Raw genomic sequence first — 14,130 nt, forward strand, 5'->3', positions numbered from 1 at the left:
CCCTCTGGAACGGAATGTATAATGGTGTGCTAACGCTGAAGCTACCTAAATGGGAAATGATCGTTGGTTTTACGGACGACATAGTACTGTCGGTAGCGCTACAGACACTGGAGGAGGTTGGAATGCTGGCCACCGAGACGATCGGAATGATAGAAAATTGGATGCAGGGAGTGAAGCTGCAGATAACACATCACAAAACGGAAGTGCTGCTGGTCAGTAACTGCAAAGCGGTGCAGCGAGCGGAAATCACAGTAGGAGAGTATGCCAAACTCTCGAAGCGAACAGTGAAGCATCTAGGGGTGATGATCGACGATCGGCAGAACTTTAACAGCCACGTGGACTATGCTTATGGCAAAGCAGCTAGGGCCATCAACGCAGTGGCTAGAATTATGCCAAACAGCTACGGACCTAGCAGTAATAAGCGTCATATTCTGGCTAATGTTGCCTTATCGATCCTCTGATACGGAGGTCCGGCATGGATTCCAGCGTTAAAAAATAAACGAAACGTAGCGAAGCTGAACAGCACATTCCGGCTCATGGCCAAGTGAGTCATACAGAACGATATCATTCGAGGCAGTATGCGTCATTGCCGGGATGATTCCTGTCAGCATCACTCTCGAGGAGGATAGGGAGTGCTACACGAGAAGGGAAACTAGAGGTGTTCGCAAGCTAGCTAGAGTAGAGTCCTTGGCTAAATGGCAAGAGGAATGGGATGCGGCGTGGAACGGTAGATGGACGCACAGGCTCATGCCGGTGCTGTCGACCTGCCTAAACAAAACATGGGAAAGTTAATTTTTACCTAACGCAGTTTCTATCAGGGCACGGTTGCTTCAGGCAGTACCTGCATTGGTTCGGACACGCAACGACACCTGTCTGTGTAGAATGCGAACAAGCAGAATAAATACCGGAGCATGTGGTATGTGAATACCCAAAATTTGCCGCTGTGCGGAGAGAGATGCCATCCCTGACCGTGGAGAAAATTGTAGGCGAAATGTGTCGGGAGGAGAACATTTGGAATGGTATGGTGCAGCTGCAACGATTGTGGAGGGAATATCAGCGAACAAGCAACGCCAACTAGACGTACTGGAAGCGGAAGCAGAGCGGTGTGCAAGACTGCAGTACTGAGCTTGAGAAGCCCTGCGAGGGTGTCCGTGAGGGGATGGAAGTCGGGACGGCGCCATCTCTGCAACGGTACACGTCTCGACAGGTGTACTGACAGCGTAGCACGCGGTGTGTCAAAAAAACTGCGAGGGTGACCGTGAAAGAATGGAAGTCATGTTGGTCGCCATCTCTGGATCGATGCACGTCTTGACAGGTGTACGGAGTAGTGCGATGACACAGACTCCCCCCGAGGTAACACCTGGTGGTAGTTTTTTATTGTGTTAGGTTTTTAATGGGTTAGAGTGCCACGTGATGTGAATCATCACTAGTGAGCCAGACATCGAGCGTTTCCTCACGAAAAAAAAACACACACACACACATTTTTCAGGCTTGTTGCCAAAAGTGAAACATTCCCCGAGTTTCGTGATCACCAGTATGAAATGAGCACAATTTCCAGGTGCAAAATGGGTACCGCTTAATTTTACGATATAGTAATAAAAACAACCGTCAAACTAAATTGTCTTCATTGTTGTTGACCATAATATGGTCTAAGGCCCTTATACGCATACGCATTAGTTGGGTGGGAAAAGAAAAGAGGCCAGTCACACAGGTCGATCGCCAAGCCCAACATCTTCTTTTGCCAGCTTGGTTCGTGCCACTCACACACAGCCGAGCGTGTTGGCCAAACACAAACCTATGGCATCCTCAAACAATTTTTTATACATCTCACATCGTCTGAGCGATAAAAGAATGTAAACGGAATGAGCCCACGCATTCAGCTATAATCAAGAGGAAGAGTTAATCCACACACTTAAAAAACTCGGCAAAATTTGCCGAGATTTGGACAGCCGAGCGTTCGGTAAAAATTTTAGTTTTGCAAATCGACGTTTACGGATCTTTACTAACGTTTGGCATCATAAAAAATTTTACCGAACGCTCGGCTGTCCAAATCTCGGCAAATTTTTGCCGACTTCGGCACTTTTTTTTAAGTGTGCACATTATTGAATAATGCTTACACGAAGTGACCCGTTAGAGTTTTCGCATTTTGGCACTCCAGTTAGCCAAACGCAACATTCCTCAGCCATTCGATAAAAACAGTGCTTTCTAGAGTGGGCTGGCATAGTACATGCTGTACCGCGAGCGGTACAAACACTTTTCGCTCTGAACCCCTGAACAAAACTCAATCACTCGGGCTTGGGGCTTCAAAGTTGTTTTTTCTTACCAAATTTTCTCACTGCAAATTTGAATATTTCGAATCGAAAGTATAGAATAACATGTCTAACAGAGCGGTACAAACACTTTTCGCTCTGAACCCCTGAACAAAACTCAATCACTCGGGCTTGGGGCTTCAAAGTTGTTTTTTCTTACCAAATTTTCTCACTGCAAATTTGAATATTTCGAATCGAAAGTATAGAATAACATGTCTAAAAAGATCTATTTAGTAACCGCTGGGCAGAGAAAAATCAAGGTTTTCGTAGCAACAACTTTAGCTGAGCTTAAGTGTCTTTCCCCGGGTTCCCCTACATCTCGCTGCTGCCTATAGGTTTCCTGAGAATTTCAGGTAGTATACTAACTTTATTAGAATATAGTCGTATCCTCCTCAAGAATTCAATATAAATACCTATTTCCAATAATTGTAGCTATGAATATCAATACCTGGAGATTTGAGCCTATAACACAAATTATCTTTTTACCTTTGTTATACTATGCATACACTGAAGTCGCTTTTTACGCAGTTTTTTTGGTGCGGTTTTTTCCGCGACTATTTTTACGCAAATTTCGGAATTTACGCGGTTTTTTTACGCAAATTTCGGAATTTACGCGGTTTTTTACGCGATTTTCGGAATTTACGCGGATGAGCTCAAAACGTCTATTTTTTCGTGTAGTGTTGAAATCCAGTTTTTTACGCGAAATTTTGTTTTTTTACGCGAATTTTGGAATTTACGCGGTTTTTTTTAACGCGAATTTCGGAATTTACGCAGTTTTTTACGCGAATTTCGGAATTTACGCGGTTTTGATTTACGCGGGACGTATCCTTCGCGTAAAAAGCGACTTGAGTGTATTACCTTTGTTATACTATGTAACAAAGGTTTAGAAATTGGTCGAAAAACACGAAATTGATTCGAGGCCCGAGTTACATATATCAATCGATAGGGTTGGACAAACTGAGCAATGCCGGTGTGTGTGTGTTTGCCTATTTCTTGGAGATGGCTGAACCGATTCGAACGCTATTACTTTTGTTTGAAAGGTATTACTGCCTAGTATATCACTGTTTAATTGTTTCGTGGTCCGACATTTCATTTAAAAGGTATAAGCAAAAATGTAAAAATTACGTGACACGATTTTCTCCAGAACCACATGACCGATTTCAACAATCTTAGTATCAAATGAAAGCTCCTGTTAACGCTAAATGTTTCAAGTAGTTTCATTGAAAACAAACAAGCAGTTTAAAACTTATGGTTAAAAAACCTGTTTTGACAAGGTAATAATCTTCGCCTGTTTCACAGAGATGGCCAAACCAATTTATGCGTTATTAGTCTCATTTGAAAGGTAATATAGCCTAATAGATCACTATTGATTTGTTTTTTGATTGGATGTTTAATTTGAAAGTTATGAGAAAAAAGAAAGTATACTACACATTAAAATTTACAATAATTTATAACGATTTCATCTAAGATAATTTATCTAGTTTAAATTATTTTAGCATCAAATTAGAGGTTTTGATGCTGCAAGTATATCTGCAAAATTTCAGAAGAATTGGTTCTGCCGCTCAAAAGATATTAACCCTCGAACACTCGCGCCAACTTTTGCAAGACGGTTACTCGCGCGCACAATATCCCAAAACCAAAAAAACGTGCGTACTAGAGTTTATATTAGGAAAACTTGGTTTTAAGTTTATCAAACCTATGGGAGAGTTTGTTGAAATTGAATGCTCTATCGTCTGGTAGAATTTAAATTTTGATTAATCCCCCTATAAGTGAAATAAAAAATTATATTTCTTTAGTTTCAATATAACACATTGATGTGTTCGGCAAAGTTTTAGAGCATATATCTGAATTTGTAAAATCAGTTTTTTTATTTTAGTTCTTTTTGTAATTGTTGTATGACTTTTTCATGTATTACAAAGTTGTACAAATAGTAAAAATACACAACTATGCTGAATATAGTATAGAGTGGCATTTCGATTTTGGCATGCCTCGATTTTGGCAACAAAAGTATCCGTTTTTGGCAACACAAAACATTTTACTTCCAAAAATATGCTTAAATATCAGTCAGTTTCCGCATACATACTTTAGCTGACGAAAGAATATTGCCCTAAGTGTGTTCATGAAAAAAAGTTTGCGGTTTCGAACAATATTTTTATTGCCGTAGGACTACGTCTTACCGCAGGTCGCCAAAAACTTACTTGCACCGCACGGATAGCTCTTGGCGGATTTTCTAATCATAAAAAGGTTGCAATTGTTGATTTTTTTATATCAAAAAAGGGTCTCGATTCTGGCACGGTTCCGATTTTGGCAACATAGGCGATACGCATTTGTTGCCAAATTCGAAATCCAACTGTACCTCTATGTTTGCTTGTTTAAGAACTGTACAACTTTGATTATAAAAAAAATACTCTAATTTTGTCCCCGAATTTTAAACATTTTAAATTTGCTGATAGTTTTGCTGCATACAGACACCATTTTTCCATATGAAGAAACGAGAGAAAATTCCAGTTGGAGTCAACTGCGGTACACCTCACATGCTACTTGCTTCGTTTCTATGATGTCGGTTTATGCTGATCTATTTTCCTAACAATATAAAGTATTACTGCATTGAATAATTCTGACGTTTTGCTCAAAACAAGTTTATTGAAGAATATACGTTAGTTAAACGACGATTTCTAACTTTGTTACAATACGGCATTCAAAAATCTACACGTGTTGTATAAAATACAACAGCGTAAGTAACCGAAGATTAATAATAATTGATGAAATTTATAGAAGAATACCACTTTATTGATGTGAATCAAATAGAATAACATTACAAGAAATTATGCATAGTCCAAAAACCTATAAACTTGAGATTTACTATATGCTGTGTATAGAGCTTTCCAGTTATGTGTGTATTGGTGCTTGAAAATGAAGCAAATAACAACAGTAAACAAAAGAGATGCTTTCCTTTGTCACCAAGGTACAGAATGAATTTCGTCTTCCGCTGGCTTAAATACCAGCAAATTTTCCAAATATGAGCTAGAATTTGGAACAGGATGGAAAATTTGACCAAAATATGTGCTCTGCAGTGTGGCAAATCGAGAAACACAACTAGTAATCGAGATTTTTCGGTTTGTTCCTCCAGCATCAGCTGTTCCCCAAAATGAGGTAAACATCATGTATATACACGCGTATGGGGGCATCCATAAAGTACGTCACGCTTATAGGGGGGAGGGGGGGGTTGATCTAATCGTGACGATTTGTGACGTAGGGGGGAGGGGGGGTATGAAGTTATGTGACGTCACATGAAAAAAATCAAATGGAAAATTTATTCGGGAAATTATAATTTAGCCTTCATTGTAAAATACAACTATTGAAGGCTTCTATAAAATTAACTTACTGATGGATTTTAAAACAAATAGTTAAATTTTTTGAATGAACACTTTTTTTAACATATATATGTGAACAGGACTTATTTATTCTATGTAGTATGAACTCTCCATTAAGGCTTTACAGAATATGCAGTACACCGCTGAAGAGCTGCTTGAGTACCGTCCTGCCTAAAAGATCTTTGCAACCGCAAATAGCAGTCGCACAAACTCCTGAAGGGTTACGGGATGCTACCAGAGACCCATGACAATGTTTTCCCTTGATATTCGTGCTGAACTCAATCGATGAACAAAAACTCATACGGAAGTTCCACGGCTGCTTTTAAAGTTTTTCGGTATAATTTATACTGCCCCTCACTCAAAAGCTCTCTGAAGGATAGAGTTTAAGCCACTTGCGGATTAAATTTCGCATCTAAGGTAGTCTGAAGTTTTTGGAGCGTCTTAGTAGAATACGAAACCTAAAATTAAAAAAGAAGAAAACTTATCCAATTTAATTCTACTATGTCTAAGTTTTCTTCTTTTTAAATTTTAGATCTAAGGTAGTGTTGAATGACTACACGATTGAAGAAATACAAAAAAATCCGTCAGGAAAGTTCTTCTAAGGCGTGTTGCTGCAAGACGTCAGCAGGAAGCCCTGATTCTTTCAACTAGATCAGACGACTTTGAATGGATGAATGTAAAGGGCGTGGATATGCGCGAAACATTAATCGACGACACATCAGCGACTTCTGAAGCGTATCCGATTGCAGCAATTGAAGATCATCTTCAAAATCCGCGAATCGATGACTTATAAGCTCGAAAATTTTCCATTTTTTATTTGCTGAAATTCATTTGATAGCTTTAAATAAAAAGGGTGGAATGAATATTTAATTTTTTTGTTGTGAAGGGGGGGGGGATTGTCGTGACGTGACGTACTTTCTCAGGGGGGGTAACGAATGTGTGACGAAATGTGACAAGGGGGGGAGGGGGGGTTGATTTTGGTCAAAATTTGCGTGACGTACTAAATGGATGTCGCCTATTCTGTGTTCGCTAGTGTGGGTGCTTGAGCTGTCAGAAAGCTCTATATGCTAGAGAATAATTGAGATTGCTGACAGCTACCGTACGCACACTATGCCGCGTATACGTATACGCGATTTGTTGCTGATGCTGTTGGTTTTTCCATGACGTTTTTCAAACTGGGGGAAAACAAATCACCAACACAACCGCAAATTAGCAAGCTCTATATTTCCTCTTACAACTTTTTTTTACTTGCACTTTTTTTCCATGTGTAGACTCATTACTGCGACCAGTGGTATAGTTGGTCTATTGTAATATCGCCCAGGTGTTTGCTGTATGACCTGCACTGCATTTCTTTTTGCTATAATTGCTGTTGAGTGATCGATATGCTTATTAAATTTTACCATTCCTTCAAAGCTTGATCTACTTTACTCACTTATTCTTCGCTGCCAGCACTATCCCATATTATAGCCGTCCCTGGAGAGGACTCCTTCGTTGCTCTGACCAGTACACTTAACTAGGGACTTTTGCACTGTCAAGATGCTTCAGTGGGTAAATATATAAAAATTCATGATGAAGGAAGGGTAAATGAGGGGCCTGAGAATAGACCCATGCTAAAGTCATTTGACATCAAATGGCTTTAATTATACTAAGCTTCGAACCCACGACCACTCGGCTTGTCAAAGCAGACTCAGTAAACTGGCGGCTACGGAGCCCCCCTTTACTTGCACTTACTCACATTAGTAATAACTTACTCAACAATTTCATGAAAAAAGGATCTATCAAAATTTATAAGTGCTTCTGTTTTGTTTAAATTTTGGGAACTTATTCAATTTCCAAAAATTTTATGTAAACCAACGCACTATGCAACATTAAGCAATATGTCTACCTATTATGTTCCGAAGACGGGTCGATTTGTATCTCAAATAGCGAGTAAGACCGTATAACAAAGGTTCCTTTCACCACTAGGTGAATTAAATCAGGTTTTTTTTTAATACGTTCCGAAAATTTGACAGTAAACCCGTGATATTCAAAAGGATACATAAGGCCGTATGAATAAAAAAGAGTTAGAGCACTCTCCCATAAGATTTACACGGGAAAAGCCAAGCAAACTGTTTTATTCATACGGCCTATTGTGTTTGAAATTTTAGTGTTCTGTGGCCTTCATTTTTTCACGTACCACTTCATCTAATGTACATATGTACATAATATGTAGGTAGGTGATGTTAATACATCATTCTTCTATTTCCGTCCATTGAAACTGATGTTTACATTTACAGTCAACCAAAAAAGTATTCGGACAGCAGCGCATAAATTTTTCTTTTAGTAATTTTGCGCAGTATTTTTGCAAAGAATGGTAACACATATTTTTTAAAACAATGTTTAACTAAAGCATATTTAGATGCACAACAAAAATTCGGGGAAAAGCTTTCCGTTTTGAAGATAGGGTACATATAATTTGAATTGCCTAAAAATGCAGCCAAAAAAGTATTCGGACAGTTACCTATTAGTTGAAATAAATGTCCTTTCTCGCTCAACCGCCACCTTGTAGCACCATTTACATTCTTGATGACCTGTTTTAATCTGTTTGGAATAAAATTAACAATTTTTCAAATATCCCTCTGTGAATTGCTGACCATTTTTTGCAAGAACTCGATTTAAGTCATTTTGATAAGAAATCAAATGATTTCTCATTATAGAAATGAAATTATCTAAAAAGATGTTCAAAAGGGTTCAAATCTAGACTGAATGCTGATGTTTCGATAGCGCTAGGACAATTGAATGGTGCCTACCGCTTACAATTATCGACAGTATGTTTAGATTCAACATCCCGGTACAATATACATGTACCACACAATTACAATTTTGCTTTAATTTCACCTAAAATTGTTCAGATAATTGAGCTTACACTTAGTTCTATCCAAAAATATATATCTTTGCTACCTCGGAGCTTTCCATGCATCCCAACAAGGTACAACAGTTGTTCTAGCGCTATCGAAACATCAGCATTCTGTCTAGATTTGAACCCTTTTGAACATATTTTTAGATAACTTCATTTCTATAATGAGAAATCATTTGATTTCTTATCAAAATTACTTAAACCGAGTTCTTGCAAAAAAATGGTCAGCAATTCACAGAGGGATATTGTAATTGTAATAGGCAATTGTAATTGTAATTGTAATTTATTGGAGATACGTTAACCACGTAGTTTAGAACTTTGTTCAGGGTCAAGGATTTATAAAGAGAAACATTACAATGGAAATCCAATAAGTAAGCAATTAAGTTAAGTTAGTAACAATGAGCTGTGCACAAATGATAGTAAGTTTTTAAATATAGAGCTATATATAGTTTAGATAGCGGATACAGTCACTGGTTATTCGGGAGAGTTCTCTTGAACGCCCATATAGTTGGTTGCTGCTTTGTCGTCACGGGAAGTCTGTTCCACATCAGCGCTCCAGAGATCAGCACACTTCTGCGCCCAGAAGTTGTGTGTCTTGGGATGATGAAGCCGCGGGTTCTTTCGTGTTGACTACGTTGTAGATGCTGAAGGAAATATCCGGGTAATGTTCCGATATGAGCGTGTCTCATAAAGCAACACATACGATGGTTGTAGTTTATCAGAATGTCACGTCCTAGTATAGTATCCCGAACTGTCGCAGTCGATTCTCTTGAACGAAGGTTAAAGACGAAACGCACTGCAGCTTTAAAACAGCGATGAAGCCGCATTTTTTGGTCGGCAGATAATCCTGCGTAGTAAATGACGTCACCGTATGTAAAAAATGGGATGATCACAGATTGCACTAACTTCTTGCGTGTTTGAGTGGATAATACTGCAGCAAATTCAAATTCAAATTATATGTACTCTATCTTCAAAATGGAAAGCTTTTCCCCGAATTTTTGATGTGCATCTAAATATGCTTTAGTTAAACATTGTTTTAAAAAATATGTGTTACCATTCTTTGCAAAATACTGCGCAAAATTACTAAAAGAAAAATTTATGCGCTGCTGTCCGAATACTTTTTTGGTTGACTGTACATACGAAACGTTTTATAAGATTGCGTTTAGCTTTGCTAAATTACTCACATTTTAATCTGTATTTTATGCAGCGCTTCACAGCTATGAACGAAACGAAAATCCGAATCCATTGAAAACTTAAAAAGTAAAAAATGCTTAGGTACTATGAAGGTGTTTGCGTTTGAAGACAACTTACCAAGAAATAATTTGAGCTCTAAGAAATCATTTGATATTTATCATTAATCGTATATTAATAGCAGTAGGTAGTAGAACTAAACAAAAAGCTTATGCTTATGGTTTCGGTTTGTTTTTGTTATTTGACGTACTGGTACTGTTGTTCTTGTTGTTCTTTTGCAAGCAGAGAGATAATAAAAAAAATGACATTCGTTGTTGAATCCTCAAGTTTAGAGAGCTTATAGAGAGTCGCCATCTGAAACAAAATTTATTTTTAATATTTATTAAATTTATTTATATTTATTAAATTAAATTAATAGATATTAATATTAACTGAAACGAAAAACATGAAGCGTAGTGACGAATAACTTTTTATAAAACTATAACCATACTTACATTCTTTTAGTTTGAGTTCCAGTGTCTTATGTTATATCACAGAGAACAGATTAACAGGCTCGAAGGAAATAATCGATTTTTTGTGTGTAAAATCTGTCGGTAGCGCCCTCCAGAAATAGTTTGCCAAACGCATCAAAAAATATCCATGTACCTTTATCAATATTTCTTTGTGCTGGAGTTAGATAGCAGCGATGGCAGCGACATCAAGATTTAGTTTGCCACTTACTGCTCGAGGGGTGCTCTATTGAAGGATTACACGCAGATTACATAAAAACCTTTTACACACTTTTTGGCGATTACCTGGTAGTCTGTTCTCTGTGGTTATATGTTATATGTTATTTATATGTTTTCGTAATTTTTTACGGTAATGATGAAACATGGTGAGATTTTTATTTAGGCTGTGAACCATTTCGCGAAATTTTTAACTTTTTGGTTAAAATTTGACAGTAACGAAAATAACCCTGCTCAGGAGCATGGTTAGTTTTAACCACCCCATCGGCAGTCAACCATGTTTTCGCCGTCAACATCTCGTGTGTGCGAAAATGAGATAGCATGTCAGCACTGCGTTTCACTCAACTGCCAGCAGTCTGATTTGGGCCCGCTGTCAAATTTTGAGCCCCGGACTAGAGTGACTATATACAGAGTGGCGACAAGTCATCCCAAATGTATGCAATGCGGTTTTTCCAAGGTTTTTCTTTCTCTTTCCTGCATACGCGTTGGATAGGTCGTCTGCTCGATTGGAATGACACTGACAGATAATTATCATTCCAATTTTGACATTGTCGCCACTCTGTATATAGTCACTCTACTGTTTTACCTGACTCACTGCGAATATGCGTGTTATTGAAATAAAACGTCACCATGCGTTTTATTCGTTTATAACGCATATGCAGCTAATATCGATAACAAACGATTTTTTATAAGTTGTGCTTTTGTTATTGCATTTAACTAGTAAAAAGTTGCATAAATAACAATTCAGTTTCACAATACAATTATTGTGTACTACTAGCACTTGCAATATAACGTTTAAGTACGTTATTTTTAGTGATCAAAATCAACAATATTTTCGATACAAGGGCGATATTTTTCGAAACCTTTCGAACCAACACGATCCCGCGAATACAACGCATATTCGCAGTGATAGCGAATTCATAAGTTAACCTGTGTTCGTGCTAACTCGAACCCGAAATTTATGAACGATACGGACAGTTTGACAGATCGACCCGTAAACCGTAATGCTAGACAGTTTTAACCTGCGCTTCAAACTGAATGCTGTCAGTTTAACCGAGATGCAATCTCGGTTAATTTATGAACGCTTTGGCAGCACTTCGATTAAAGCTGAGTGCTAATCGACCTGAGCCAGGTTAATTTATGAATTCGCTATGAGTCAGGTAACACAGTAGCTGCCCGTTCTGTAAGTGGAAAAGAGGTCGTGCGGTGCCGTCATTGCGAATAGTTTCACACATAAAGAGTGAAAATTTCAGCTAACTGGCACCTTTATCTCGTTTGCTTTGCGTTGACGAGAACTAACATCAGGCGGGCTCAGGAGTCGTGGGCCCCACTGACAGCTGAAGCGCTAACTTGTGTGAAGAGTGGCGAATATATGACTTCTCGTTTACGCTAACGCTAACATCTTGGCATCGAAAACATGGCTGCCTGCCAGCTACTTGGAAAATTTGCCTCAGACCAGGGATGCCAGATATTTTTTTGACAGGTCTGTATAATAATTTGTAAAAGTCTGTATAAGTCTGTGGTCCATTGAAAACCCACCACCCGCTGCGCAATATCTGTCAATCCATTAGATTAGGTTGTTTTGCTTTAATGCGGCTCTTTTGCATAAAATCAGATTTTGGAAAAGTTGCAGATTTGTTTGAGAAAACCAACTCTAAGAATTTTGAAACGCAAGAGAACTTCATTGAAACATTTACTAAATAGAACTTACTTATTTATGTGTCCTTGTCCGCCGGTCCGGCAGAGCAAAGAGATGAAATCAGACGACGATTACCCGCCATGGCTTTAACCTATCGCCAGCACAGGTTCTCGTCTACAGCCTGGATGCCGTTGACTATGCTACGTCGCCATGAGCACATGAGTCTGCCACTTTTACGCTGTCCTTGCGGATTCCAATCGAGCGGTTCTCTGCTTCTCTGCTGCAAAAGCACCTCTTTCTTATATTGTTTATGCAGGGAGAAAATCACAGCAGCACCTCCACGGTGCCGAATAAGATTTACAAGGTGCCAACATGCGCCTACGTACTAAAAACTCTCCTGCTACCCGTTTCCTGAACCCCTCCCGGCCAATCGTAGATTGACGCTAGCCATCTAGCCCTCTATTATGCTTATAGCGTCTGATGCCAGCATTTCCATCTCTTCTAGAAACTCTCCGAACACTGTTTGGACATCCGGTTCTCGAAGTAACTTTAACCACCTGCATAGATGATCCGGTACCCTCATCCTATGCAGCGCTAGCGCGGTTGCACCCTAGCTAGCGCTGTTAAAGACGTTTTTGACATCGATTGTGACTATGGCACAATGCCTGTCGCCTCGTCTTTTCCGTCTCATAGGCTTCTCGGCCCTCTCTACCACGGACTTCCCCGTCTGGCGTCTGGCGTCTACAGTGGACTTCCCCTTACGGAAGCCAAACTGCGAGATTGCCAGCCCGACATCGCTCTCCGCCACAGGCGTCAACCTGTTTAGGGTTACCCATTCTAGCTATTTGCCTAACGTGTCCAATAGGCTAATTGGCTTGTACGACGAGTGATCACCCGCTGGTTTCCCCGGCTTCGGCAGCAGTACCAATCTTTGGACTTTCCATTTGTCTGGAAATTCGCATACCTCTAGGCAGTTTTGAAGCGTCTCACTAAACATATCGGGATATGCTTGGATCGCCGTTTTGAGTGCCTCGTTTGCAATCCCGTCAGGACCGGGCGCTTTCTTCGTTTTTAAACCCCTGGCAATTACGATGAGTTCCTCATTCGTGACCGGAATGAGGACATCATTCGATTGACTGTATGGGGTCGGAGGCCACTAAACTGGATCGTGTTGCGGAAAGAGCCCTTCCACGATGACTTTCAGCTTTTGGGGGCAAGTTTCCTGCGGAGCGGATGCACCCGTCACCCCAGCGGTTTGTGTCCGCATCGCGGCAAAGCTCCTGAAAACAGGATTTCTTGCTACACCTAACCTCCTTGTTGAGCGCCAGCCTGGCCGCTCTAAGTTCGACCCCCCCAGCTTCAGCATCTGCATCGGTCCGGGCCCACTGCGCTTGCATTCTCTGTGGTATCTGGAGCGGAGCTGAACAATGGTGTCGCTCCACCAGTATACCGAGCGACGACGGTTCGTTGGCTGTCCCGTCCTGTGTATAGTGGTATCACATGCCTGTATTAGGATGTTGGTCAGCTCACGGGCACTCAGGTTTGAGCGGTTGCTCTCTGCGCTGAGTGCTTCAATGAACAGGTCTTTATCGAAGGCCTTTACTTTCCACCTCCTCCCAGGCGACCTTAACCAGCGTGACCATGCCATCCGTCGTTCAATCGTGTACCGTATAGCTTGGTGATCGCTATGCGTGTACTCTGGCCTTCCTGATCCGTATTGCTATATCAGTCTTGGTACCACCAACGGACGTTGTCTGGCTAGATATTGAGGCTTCCGCCCGCTCAATTTGTCCCGCTGCTGCGAAGTTAACGGGATTGTCAGTGTTCAATACCATAGACTTACAGTGGACACCCGTTCGTTTGAACGATTCCTCATGCAAACTAACGGGGTTACTTTTTAATTTGAACAACTGGTAACCCGAAATATGCTGAAACCTGTGTGAACTGGCCGCCCTGCTCTTTGTTATTGTTTTGGTGGTTTGTTTTAGTTGGCAGT

General features: G+C 40.0%; 1 protein-coding gene across 1 annotated transcript in view; it reads right to left on the reverse strand.

Annotated features, from left to right (window-relative positions):
* Positions 1-9,965, reverse strand: part of LOC128733443 (phosphatidylinositol 3-kinase catalytic subunit type 3) — a 49,467-nt gene extending 39,502 nt beyond the window's left edge. The window contains exons 1-2 of the mRNA XM_053827023.1: positions 9,891-9,965; positions 9,764-9,831 (exon numbers count right to left, since the gene is read on the reverse strand). Coding sequence (XP_053682998.1) covers positions 9,764-9,825 — 62 coding nt within the window. The 5' untranslated portion in view covers positions 9,826-9,831; positions 9,891-9,965. The remainder of the gene's footprint in view (positions 1-9,763; positions 9,832-9,890) is intronic.
* Between the last annotated feature and the right edge of the window lie 4,165 nt (positions 9,966-14,130).

Source organism: Sabethes cyaneus, chromosome 2 (genome assembly GCF_943734655.1).
Source record: "Sabethes cyaneus chromosome 2, idSabCyanKW18_F2, whole genome shotgun sequence".
In the NCBI taxonomy this organism is placed as follows: Eukaryota; Metazoa; Arthropoda; class Insecta; order Diptera; family Culicidae; genus Sabethes; species Sabethes cyaneus.